Below are 13,284 nucleotides of genomic sequence, written 5' to 3'. Positions count from 1 at the left end.
GATATAATTTTAAAGATTTTTTAAACTATCTTGTTGTCAACTTTCAGCTCAGCTGACGTCTTCGTCACAATATTATGTAAACGATTTTGGATTGGGCAATATGGAATTTGTTTATCAGCTCATAGGAGTCTGATAAGATGGGAGATCCCATATAGAATTTAATGACGATAATGTCTTACATATCGAGTGGTGAATTCAAACAGTCAGCCGAAAATGCCGAAATATGTACATTTTTGCACAAAGGCAGATGAATCTTCCTATGGTAGACGCACACTTCAAGGTTCTAAAGACAAATTTTTGCAAATGTTCATTTTTGAATACAACATTAACACAGCGTTCAAAACATGAAACAAGAAGAATCTAGCCTGTGAATGACGTTCTGAGAACACATAAGAGACAACAGCATCATATGCAATTGCACCGGCCAATATAATTATTCCCATGCAAACATCAATAAAACACTGAAGGACCTTCACATGCAAGGAAGAGAGACGGCTGAACGTGCTAGAAGACATGGGAATCTACACACACAAAAAATAGAAGGTAGAATAATAAACGAACACAAAAATAATATATTTCATGAAATTTATGATCCTTTAAAACTGGTTTACAAAAAAAAAGCAATAAACTAACGCGAAGGGACCAACAAACACGTAACTATAATGAACAATAAAAACAGGCACAAAATAAGGAAATCGAAATTTCGAAAAACAATCCAGCTAAAATCGCTAAAATTTTTCCAAGTAAACTCAATCTCGATGCTGATATCATAGAATCAAGCAAAAAGAAAATCGTTTGATATGGCTTGCATGAGTTCTGGTACGGAAAAAATCTGCTGCATTTAAAGTAACAGCGGATGGGAAATGTGTCGCACCATCCCACCTAACACAGTATGGCAAGTCGTGATAGCTTGCAAACTCATCACAAAGTTCGCAAGCAGCATAAACTGGTCTGAAAATTACAATAAAATGAAATCGTTTCATTCGCGAGGTTTCCAAGTTTACGAAATAGATGCATGTCGGAGTGAGTTGCCTTAGTCTCTATGTTTAGAGCACTGGTCTTTGAAAATTTGTGCTATGGAATGCAGACAACTAGTATTCTCTTCACGCCACAAAAATATTTAAAAAATAACACTAGTAATAGCATCGAGTAATGTAAGTTCGATTAAGTAATGCAAGTTCGATTAACACTAGAATTTCATTATAGAAACACGTTAAAGATCGATTTGAGAATTAGGTCATATTTATGTTTGTTTGTTTAATGGTGTGTTAAATTTATACATAATATTTAAGAATTCATGAGCTTAACACCGGCTTATCATAATTGAATATTCAATTATTATATTTGTTTTAAGAGAAACTGAAAAGAAAGAAACATTTACTGGCATATTGCGATGGTACCATTTCGAAATCCGCCACGTAATCATCAGGCAATTTCGTAATGTTATCAAAGATTTCACCGAGATTGGAACCGCGAATTACACAGTGAAACTGCAGTACCAGTACCATTTCGAAATGATACCATCGCAATATGCCAGTAAATGTTTCTTTCTTTTCAGTTTCTCTTAAAACAAACATAATAATTGAATATTCAATTGTTATAAGCAGAATTCTTAAATGTTAAGAATTAGGTCATATTTTATTTCCAAAGTTTCTCCGCTATGTTTCGAGTCATCGTCTAAAGCTGAATTGAAGTTTTTACGTAGATCAAGTAATATTTAGAGTGGATAATTGTGATTTTTAATTATTTCGTTATGTTTGGTAATATAATTTTTTTCATTGTTCTGCTTTTTTTAATTATTTAGTTATTAAAATTAATTATTTAAGCTATTACTTAAGTTTTAATTTTTTCAGTTTTTGACAATCTCATTATTTTAATTATTTGATTACTTTCAACTTTTTGTTAACTTTTAGTTTTTACATGAATATTTTTAATCTTCTAAATTTATAACTATTTGAAGTTGATCGTTGCCAATTATTTTACAATTTTTTAAGACCTCGTTATATATCGTTTAAAAGAGAGGACTGTAGATTCATGACGGGTTTTCTGACTGGACATGTCATATCTAGAAGCAGCAAGTGGCTTAAGTCCTAGGAAGCTTCTAGTATTTGCCAAGAGGACGGAGTTATTTTATAACATAGGTCCTGGTTTTTGATAGGGTTTTTCAGTTTGGTCGTTAAAACAAACTTCTGGTAACACTACGGCCTCAATCAATCTATGTGAGGTCCTCATGGACCGGCCAGTTCAACCTAATCTAACCTAGGCGTATACTATTTACTACTATTATTTTATACACAGTTTGGTGACCTAGTAAACATCTGGCAACTTTACCCAGATAATACTCTCCATCTGTGAGGATCCATGTTTTAACTTAAATTTAATTTTAGCTTATTGTATTGTATTTTATATTTCAAAATTAAATAAATTTATTAATTTTTTCATCTTTTCTGCTTCTGCTTGCCTGCATAAAATGAATTCAAATAATATGTAATAAATTTTTAACACAACACTAAAGAGTGTTTGAAAGTAAATAGATGGCAAGGTAAACACGCCAGATATCGCAAAACTGTGGCCCAAATGAAATTTCAGTTAAAAAATGTTCTACTTTTAATTTTTTACCAATAAAAGTGTACGAACTAAGCCGCGACAAAGAGTTCAACATTCATCAGAAAGTTATGCCAAGTTTCCTTCACCATAGAAATTATAGCCAATTTAATTAATATACATATATATTTATGGAAAAAAGTGTCTCCCTAAGGTTGTAACTCGAGACCAACGTAAAATTGATTCGTTTGCAGAAAATAGTACCCTATGGCTTAGGCAGACGATAATATTTTGCGATATGATCACTTTTGATATTTACAAAACTTTATAATTCAAAAAAATACTCTAAAATTAATTTTTCTTTACTAATTTTCCCTTTTCTATTCTAAATATTTATGAATGTATATGCAAAAACGCTAATATTAAAACAAAGAAAAGAAAACTGATGCAAATGCAAACTTAAACGCTGACACGTACAAATACTTAGTGGGAACGATAATTTAAAAAGACCACTAATTATAGTGCATTGTGATGTACTAATAATTACATATAAAATTGAAGCAATAATAGAGAATAATAGAAGTGGTGTAATGTACAAAATAAATACATATATGTGTGTAGTATTCTAATATATATTATTTCTAATTGCTGTTTTTATGTACGGGTCCCTTTTTCGTTTAGTTGTAAAGATGGAGATTCGGGCTAATAGGGACTCTTGGGCAATTTTGGTCGTAGTGCTTTTGTTTAGCTATATTTTATTAAAATAATTTGCTAAAAATAAACGATTGTGACCACACAAAGAAATATATTTGTATTATGGCACTATTGTGAATATTTGTACTGCATTACCGGCAGTTTCTTTCAAACGCCAGATGGCAACGCAAGCTGTGAGTTTTAATTGATTGATAGAACAGCTGATTTATGTTGATATTTGATAAGAGACTTTTAGATTGGTTGCGCAAGATGCGCACGGGTACGGCTCGATTTAATATATATTAAATAATTCAATATGTAAATTTTTTTATTATTATTACTTTTAAATAAAGAGCATTAACGAAAATAAATATGTAAAATGTGGCGTTTAAGACTTGTTTAAAAGATTTTTTTTTTCAATTACATGCGTTATTACATAAAGTCATAACTTGTTTACAAAAAATTGCCAGGCATCAATAAAACGAGAAACAAAAAACAAAAACTAGTGCAGCAAAATTTTTTGTCGCATAAAATACTGTGAGATATACTTACATACATACTAAATATACATATATATAAATAAATTGTATAATAAATATACAAAGTATGATTTGGAAAGTATCTGTTGTGGTTTGTTTAATGGCTTGTGAAGGATTTTGGAACAAAAAAAATTGTTTAAATGGGAGGTAAGTTAAAAAGAGAAGCCGAATTAAGTATCTATATTTTGTTTATTTTAAAAGTCTGAATTTACAAATACCTTAGGAATATATAATGCTAATTTTGAGAATAATTAGTCGTTAAAAAATAAGATCTTAAAAGGTTAATTAGGGCAACATATTGGCAAGTGAAGTCATCACGTGAGATGAAAAACCAATTCAGAACATTCCCTAGTGATGGGAGCATTTTAGCCATTATGAGTTCTGTAAAAGGTTTTCAACTGTAGAAGGTTTCTGCATGGGGTATTAAACTGAATTTTACTCAGAAGCGATGAAGTCAACCGTCCCAGAAATTATACCAATAATAAATGAGCACAATAGAAAGTATCGTATATTATTAAGCGTGTTTAGATCAATCAGAAGGCATCGAGAATCATACGTTAGTAATGGTACTGAAAAGTTTAAAGATCGTAAAAACACTTTCCGAACTCGACAATCTAGGAGGGCCTCCCTATGACGGCTGCATACTCCAGCCTGGAACTGACAAAACCACAATATAGTGACTTTGAAGTGTACGTGTTAGTGAATGCAGACCAATTCCGACGTATGAACGCGAGCATTACATTGGACTTAATTATGACATGGTTTACATGCGTAGTGAAATTAAATATCGAATATCCCCACAATCCTTATATTTATCGACAGACTGCAGTAAACAGCCAAGAATACTATAGGAAGTACGTAGGATATTTACTAGATTTGAATAATATACATGAAAATATTTATTGATGTTTAACGAAAAACCAATTTAATAAACGACAGTTTTCAACATTACTGAGGACTGATTGCAGCCGTTCAGGGTCAACGGCACTATTAGGTGGGATTGAACTGGTAGGTCAATAAAGACCTCACATAGACTGCACACATTCAGTCCCCAGAACACAGTGAGGCAAGAGTACTCCCCATTAGGGAGACAAATGAAATGCTGAACAAACAGTTTCTGTTGGATACCCAGAAACCTGGACAGCCCAACAGACATCTGATTGAAGAGGCCCCACCTCCTAGGGGCTTAAGAGGTCATCTCCGTAAGGATTATGAGGAAATACGGCACCTGATAACAAAGCCGTATAAAGAAAAAAAAACACAGAGGTGCTAAGTGATATCGGCGAACCCCGTTCTTAAAGATAAATACTCTGAACCCGCAGAAAAACACTCTGAACCCGCAGAACACTCTCCCGATGAAGACGCTCGCCGAAGGTTTTGGGGAATGTGGTCGATGGTCCTTTGCCGAATATAGATACGTTCCGGTAACAAATCACCATTAAGGTACTAGCCCTACCATCTCGGGAGCGATTAACATGACCACATTATACCTTCTAGGCCATCCCGCCCCTACTCCCTAGTTCCATGAGGAACGCGCGTCACTGTATCTCAACTTCAATCTGGATACTGCTACAGGTTAAACTCATCCAGAAATTGTTGTACTATTAAGTGATAGTGAAAAAAAGTGTTGACCAAATTAAAGCCATAAATTTAAAATGTTTAGAGCGTGAAAAGACTGAAAAAAACGCTCAAAGAAATTAATGCTCGAGGAATGTCATTATTTTCAAACCAAAATTGCTTCCATGTTATATTGATAAAATTCTTACATCTTCTGATAGTCAAGAGTCTCCAGTATTTAATTATCACAAGTCAATCACTAATTCAACGTTTTATACTAAGGCGTATAAAAAATGTATTATTGTGAGTAAAAAAAGTTATAAAATGAAAATCAGAAAACAGCAATAATACGCCACAAAATAAAAGAGTTGCGTTACTGATAACGTCTTCTGTATACATAAAAAAAAACAAACTAAGAGTGTATACTTATTAAGTTCAATTGATATCGGAAACGCGGCAAAGTAGACTGCACTTGCATGATCCATTTATCAAGCAAATAGTTTTTTGAAGAAATTCGCGTTATGGCAGGAGGTTATATATTTGGAAAACAATAGAATGCCATGTGGACAAAACTTAATAGAAATTAGTTATTATAATCAACCCAATTTAAAATTATTTACAATACTTTCAAGCCAAGCAAGGCAAACCTTAATGAATTGTCCACCGTCTAGAATTACATATGTACATATGTATGTAGATTGATAACATACTTAAGTGTGAGATAGTGAATTTGCTAACTAGAAAAATATGGCGGCCGCCGTGGTTAGATAACGTGCTCCGCCTAACACGCCGAATCCGATCCTGTATTCAAATCCCATCATAAAAAATTTAGAAACTAGTTTTTTCAGTAGAAACTTTTCTAAGCGGGGTCGCCTCTCGGTAGTGGTTGGAGTATATTTCTACCAGGGAAAGCTTTATGTAAAGACTTATTTGCCTTGCAGATGCCGTTCGGAGTCTGCGCAAACCAGGTGCCAGTCGCCAATTTGAAGGAAGGAGCATGTCGAAAATTGGAACAGAAACTTGGCATGAACTACCTATCTTTGGAGGTATATCGCGCTTGCTGCTATTTTTTGTTTTTTATATCTACCAGGGAAAGCTTTATGTAAAGACTTATTTGCCTTGCAGATGCCGTTCGGAGTCTGCGCAAACCAGGTACCAGTCCGCCAATTTGTAGGAAGAAGCATGTCGAAAATTGGAACAGAAGCTTGGCATGAACTACCTATCTTTGGAGGTATATCACGCTTGCTGCTATTTTTTGTTTTTTATATAACTAAAATTTATATTAAATCAATTCGAAATGCTACAACATAACTCACATCATCTTATGTAAATAAAGTTAAAGAACTTTACCTAGAATTAAATTAAATAGTTGCTGTTCGATTTGCTTCTTGCATAGTCGTCTGAAAAGCACTTTAAATAATTTGTATGCGACTGAAAACTACTTCGAAAAAGTGTTCACAAAAGTGGCACTTCATAACAGAACTTATTTGCATTCGCTCTCATCTCATTCATACAAAGAAACTTACCGATTGAGTGGTGTGTATTTATTTCCATGACCGCATTTTGTATAATATGTTGGGATTGTTGTTGCACATGATCATGATGCATAATTTGAGCTTCGTTTGATATATGAATAGGACGTGAGGAGATTATTGTACCGGAAGCTACCATTTGTATAGCACCAGGCTGGCCAACACATTCGCCCATTTCATCTTCGAGCTACAGGAAAAGAGTCAAACATTATTATAATTATTAATTTCATAACAATTTATACATACAAATACACTCGATGTCAGCAAATTACTAACATACATTAACATTTTAGCAACATTATAAACCCAGCTGTGAGCGTTAACAAGAGCTCCTTATAAGATGCAATTAAGGGATGGAGAATAAATTTTGCAATAAATATCGTTTTATGTGGCAAATTGTATTCATTTATCTTGTTATCTTTACAAAATGAGGTAGGCCACAGAAAGAAATGTATAATAAACTACTATGTAGAGTACCCCGCAGACTTTGTTCTGCCCGAAACCTGGTTTGCATACATTTAAAAAGTCTCTCTGCTTGTCTTTTCTATATTTCCGATTCTCTTCTACTCTATCGTCCATTTTTCTTATAATTCTCGTCCATCCCTTAATCCATTTGTCTGCATCCCACTCCCCAATCCCGCCTCCACTCCAAATTCCACTCCCTCACCCATTCCTACTTCCACTACAACTCCCATTCTCTCTCCATCTTTCACCGCAATTTCCTCATACGCGGAAACTCTATACCAAATATCGAATACCTGCATACATTTGTGATATTATAGCTTCTGCAAAGAAAAAATTTAACATCTTGTCTCTCCCCCTTCTCACCATATTTGATCCCTATCTCACCACCATATCTTCGCCCTTTTACATTCTCGATTTTTCACTCTTCTACTCCCACTCTCTTTCCTCCCCCTCAACCCTCCTCTATTCTTCTTCACCCCGTTCCATGCACATGCTTCCTCTCCTTCACGTCTTCTTCATTTTCTTCTTTCTTTTCTACTCACACTTTCTTCTTCTCCCTAACCCTTGCATATTTTTCTTCCCCTTTTGTATTCCCACTCTGATCTCTTATTTTCCTTTTTCGAAAGGATGCATAAACACTTCTATCCAACATTGGCACCAAAAGAGTGATTTGGGGAAAAAGTTGGCTCTTGGTCAACTTCCGGGAATAAAAAGTTTCTCAAATATTATCTTTGTCAAGGAGGTACCTCTATACCGAATTTCAAGCTAATCTCACCATAAGGAAGATTTCTTGGAATAAGTGGGAGGGACGCAACAAATTAAAGGGGGTTACACTGAAATTACAGCCCTTGGTCGGGAAAAATCCCGACTAGCTTCGGTACATAGAACCGGAAGCCTTGGGAAGCACTTGGAATAAGTCGGCTCCTGGTCAACTTTACGAAAAGAAATTTTTTTCAAATAATGAGTTAATCACGGAAGTACCCCTATACCATATTTCAAGCAAAACTGTTTTATTTAGAATAGGTAGGCCATGATCCACTTCCCGGAATGAAAAGTTTAAAAATATTTGTCGAAGAGGTTCCCTGTACCGAATTTTAAGCGAATGGTAATATCAATAAGATTTTTGGAATTCGTCAGTCCCTGATCCACTTCACGGAAAGAAAGGTGGCCCAAATAAAGTTCTAGTCAAGGAACTACCCCTATACCAAATTTCAAGCAAACTGCTCTTTACGCCATTTTATTAAGAACAAGGGCCGAGCTGGTCCACTTTTCTCTCCATAAGAACCATTCTCGTACTTCAAGGAATATTCTAGAATAAAAAAATTATCGAAATCGGCCCTTTAAATATTATTATACAATAAATTTGAGTACTTTCAGGCTATTTTATAGAAAATAATGATAAAAAAAAAACTAGAATGCATCGAACAGTACTGAGAGACAAAGTTTCTGGGCTTAGCATCGATAGCAGGATGAAGGTATACATGTTTACAGCCCACCGGCTAAGTGATAGTGATCAGCCGCGTCATATGTTGGCTAACTATATACATAATTAAGATGAATTAAGCCAATATTGCGCCGCAGAAAGCTCAACGCTTTGTATAGGTAATGGGGCGTGTTATCCTCTGGCATTGAAGAGACGCGGATGTCTTTATCGCAACCCTAAATCACATTTTCATTTCGATCTACACAACCTGGGTTTCTTTTATTCCTGAAGTTCAATATGTGTATTGCACATAGGTTTTTATTCGGCGTTTATCAAGTTAGCTTCTTCGTCATATTACAATACCCACCTTGTTTACTAGTACAGCTGAGTATACCAAAACACAAACAAAAAACCAAATAAGAAATAAAAAATAAGATTCGTCATAACGTTCCGTTGTAATTAGCTGACGCATGATTTCTTGTTACTGTTATTTTACCTGTTCTGCTTCTGTACCAGGGTGCATACCCTGCATTTGTGTTTCATCGTATATTTGCAACATACCCATATGTTGTTGTACTTCATGCATTTGTGGGTCATAAATTGCATAATTTGGACTTAGCATGCCAGGAGTATCACCAGAATCCAAAGCATTGTGATTCATTTCGTCACCTCCACTTTCAAGCATATCCGGATTCATACCGTACTCGTCAGTGTAAATAGCTTGTGGATGCCACATAGGTGTTACCATACCCTCAGCATTTTGCCGTTCTTCGCATTGTCCATCTTCACCGGGTATATATTGATATTCCGGCGGACTAATAACAGGCGGATAAACAAATGGTCCACCCATATAATTGTACACTTGATGTGCATTAGCATACATATGTGGCATATGTGAAACATATAACGGTGTACCAGTGGCTTGTTGAGCAGATTGCGCTGGATGAAGCATTGGATTTTGTGTTGAAAAGTATGTTGGGTATGGATAAGCGGCATATGTTGCTGTTGATGGATGCGCATATTGCGGTTGTGCGGCATATGTTGGTGGTCCACTAGTAATTAATTGATTAGAAGTTTCGACTTGTTGCGGTTGTTGTTGATGATGTTGCTGTTGCTGCTGGTGTGGTGTTAACGTTTGTTGTGTGACAATTTGTTCGGATGCTTGCACATATTGTTGCTGTTGTTGTGGGGCTGGGCTACCTTCGGATATTGAAAGACGTTGATTAGTGTAATCTCCACGACGTGAGCTACTACCGCTACTACCACGACCGCGTACTCGCCTTGTACCACGATTACTCAAGTTAGCGAGTTGTGCCGCAGAATTACAACTAACTCCAGCAGTAACTATAGCATTTGAAGGCGCTAAGGTTACAGGCATAGCTGACATCGCTTGCATAACCGGTTGACTCTACAGTAAAAAACAAAAAAAAAAAACAAAACATAAGAATATATGTTTCAGAATAACAAATTTAAAGTAAGCTATTACAACAACCTGATCTGTGGCTACATCCCCATTTAGGTAGTGTGGTGTTCCACCTGGTATGTACGTAGGTACTGTATGTGCCCAACCGTGCAAATTAACGTTAGCAGTAACATTATTTACATAAACATTGCTTGGTATTTGAGCTGGCATCATTGTAGCATACATTGGTCCAGTTTGATGTACACCAGGCGCTGGTACAAACACATTTGGTGAATGCATAGCTGGATTATAGATTGTATGTCCAGCTGATGCTCCGGTTGCACCAGTATGTAATGGCGCTGATCCGGCTGTTGGTACGGCTGTATAAGTATGGGCGGTTGCAATTGCATTACTAGTCTGTTGCGCGGTCAAACTATTGCTGTTGCTTGAACTATTAACATTGTGGCTATGATTATTATTATTGTTATAATGAGATGCTGGCGTAAATGGCGGAGCATTAATAGTGAGACTGTGACTTGAATGATGTGTTGGTGGATTATTATTCAAACTGTGGTTGTCAACATGATTATTATTACTAGAACTCTTTATTATATTTGCCGCTTGTGTTTCCATTTTTGTATCAAAATAATGCCCGTTCTTTATGTTTTTGCTTTGGATCCGTATGTTTGTTCTAGAACTGAAATAAAAAAGCGAAAAAAAATGTGCTAAGGAGAAAAAGCATATACCAACGCACTTTTTATTAATTTATTAAACCAATTATAATAACAAATAAAGAAGTAAATATCGACCCCATTACATGCTCTGCTAGTTTCTATGTTTCAGAAGTAACAGGAGTTGACAAAGACAGGGTAATGGAAATCTGCATGTGAGAGGTTTCAACATCAGCATTGTAATGTCATATTTTTGTTTATATCTTTGTTTAAGTAGTTTGGGCGGTCGCCGTGGTGTTGGTGCGACCACTCACTTATTGTCAATATTATCCTCTAACAGGTGTCCGAGAAAACTTGCAATTTCAACAGGGTTGGCCCAGAGAGAGAAGGGTGTTAGAGGTGTTGGTTCCACATTGCAAATGAAAATGTCGAAGTTGAACATGTATAATACTTTAACCTATTACAGTATCCAAGTTGGAGTTGATCTGGAGTAACGCGCGTCTCTCTATGGAGATTGCTTTCTCAACTGCAAACTGCAACTGTGGTGGGTAGCAATATCAGTTTTCGCACTGTACGAAAACTGGAAAGACTAGCGAAAAAGCTATAAATTTATATCAAAGCTACCCTTATAGTAACTCGATGGCTGGTCTATGGATCATGTATTATCAGTCTCCTGCATATATTGGAAAGCTGATAAGCAAAGAAAGACATCCAAAAGTTACCAGTGGACAGTCAAATGGTCTAAACTGTATTCTTGTGAGTTATACCCATCAACAAGAACACGTGATAATTACTGAATAAGAATCGTCAATGAAAATCATGCACCTTGCCTCCTTACCTATACCAAACAACTTACACTTTCCATCCGATTGCGAATGAGCCCCGCGCAACATTTCTTTAATTAGTTAATAAAGAAAATATGCCCGGTAAAGCTACTCAAATGGTAGTATTAAACCCGTTAAACCACTTCGGACAAGTTTATGTACAAAAAAGTCAATGAGTTGAACCGGTATTTTTTTATGAATCTTTATCATGTTGAACTCCAGGTAAGTTGCTTATTTACATATATACGAAACGACATAAACTATAATAATAACCCCTCCTTGACCAGCACACACACTTAAGTGGTTCATTCCGCTGCGTAACATAACCTAAAAATATATATATATATATTTTCCCAAATATAGGGCTTTCGGGAATTTCTTAACATTAATAGTAATGAGCATTGAGTTAAAAAATCATGGGAAACGTACGGAACCATACAATTTAGGAAAACATTCTTGGTGGGGTGATGAAATATTTGCGGCACGTTTATACAATTTTATTACATATGAGAGTGCTTGTCGGCGTATGTATGTGCATGTGCCACGATTTTGAGTGGCCTTATTGCTTTCCTGCCAGTGTGGCACTTTTTAAAACGACACATACAAAGGTGAGGTTTAGTTTTACTCCACAAAGCATCCTTGTTTTATGTTTATTAATAGTTACAACTTTTATTGACATTTATAAATTTTCTGATACGCACCTTCAGATGTTCATATTATTAAGTCTGGTTACGGGCTAGCAGCCAAGCCCCAATACTAAAGTTTTTCTCTAGCAGTGTTGCGACGACTTGACCGCACGCCAAACTTGAACAAACCCGCTCCAAGTAAAGATGCGGCTTCTTAAGCGATAACCCACTCAAAGAATACGCCGATTACTGCATGGAGTGTCCAGCTTTTAGTCAATTCTTGGCTCTGCCCTACTAGCAGTAGATAACGTAGTACCTCTTGTGAACCACGATATTTTTCCTGCTTTGTAATTCTTTAATTAAACGAACCTTTCACACAATCAATGCAAACTGAGTTTGCCACTTAAATATTTATGAATAGTATATGGTTTCTAATGTATTTGTAACGTCTAGATAATTCTTAATGTTTAAATAGTTTAATGTTTTCGTTTAATTTTCGCACTGAAAGTTTCACTCGTCTCGTGGAAAAAATTTTATTTCTTTTTTTTCTTTCTTAACCTTTTCTTTTTCGTAATTCACATTTCCTCTTTGAATCCACGTTATTGCAAAGAGGTTATATATATCTATCCTCTTTGGTTATTGCTGCAAACGCAAAAACTTACCAAGAATGTGCAAGGGAGTCAAATATTGTGCTAATCAGCCGGTAACGACATGCGGAAGAAAGAGATTTATGTAATGAAATGCGGCTCAAAAGGCAGCAGAAGATATTTAACAGTGTTCGGACTGTCGCAACGTTATGTTCTTTAATCATTAAGGGCCAATTAAACTTTCTTAACAGTAACGCCATAGTCGTAACCGTACCCATATCCATAATCATCTCCATTGCGATCCATTAATGCTGCCTTAACCTAAAAATCGTGAAAATTTCTTAAAAACTAAGAAAACGCAAAAAATTACAAACATATTCCACAAAAAATAAGAGTCTTAGTCATAATGTATCCAAAATAA

The 13,284-nt window shown here is 35.5% G+C and overlaps 1 protein-coding gene across 1 annotated transcript in view; it reads right to left on the bottom strand.

Annotated features, from left to right (window-relative positions):
- Window positions 1–12,888, bottom strand: part of Usp10 (ubiquitin specific protease 10) — an 87,299-nt gene extending 74,411 nt beyond the window's left edge. The window contains exons 1-4 of the mRNA XM_067790323.1: window positions 12,352–12,888; window positions 10,246–10,852; window positions 9,250–10,161; window positions 6,860–7,052 (exon numbers count right to left, since the gene is read on the bottom strand). Coding sequence (XP_067646424.1) covers window positions 6,860–7,052; window positions 9,250–10,161; window positions 10,246–10,788 — 1,648 coding nt within the window. The 5' untranslated portion in view covers window positions 10,789–10,852; window positions 12,352–12,888. The remainder of the gene's footprint in view (window positions 1–6,859; window positions 7,053–9,249; window positions 10,162–10,245; window positions 10,853–12,351) is intronic.
- Between the last annotated feature and the right edge of the window lie 396 nt (window positions 12,889–13,284).

The sequence above is a fragment of the Eurosta solidaginis genome, chromosome 5 (genome assembly GCF_040869045.1).
Source record: "Eurosta solidaginis isolate ZX-2024a chromosome 5, ASM4086904v1, whole genome shotgun sequence".
Taxonomy (NCBI): Eukaryota; Metazoa; Arthropoda; class Insecta; order Diptera; family Tephritidae; genus Eurosta; species Eurosta solidaginis.
This window is presented reverse-complemented; position numbering and strand designations above follow the sequence as displayed.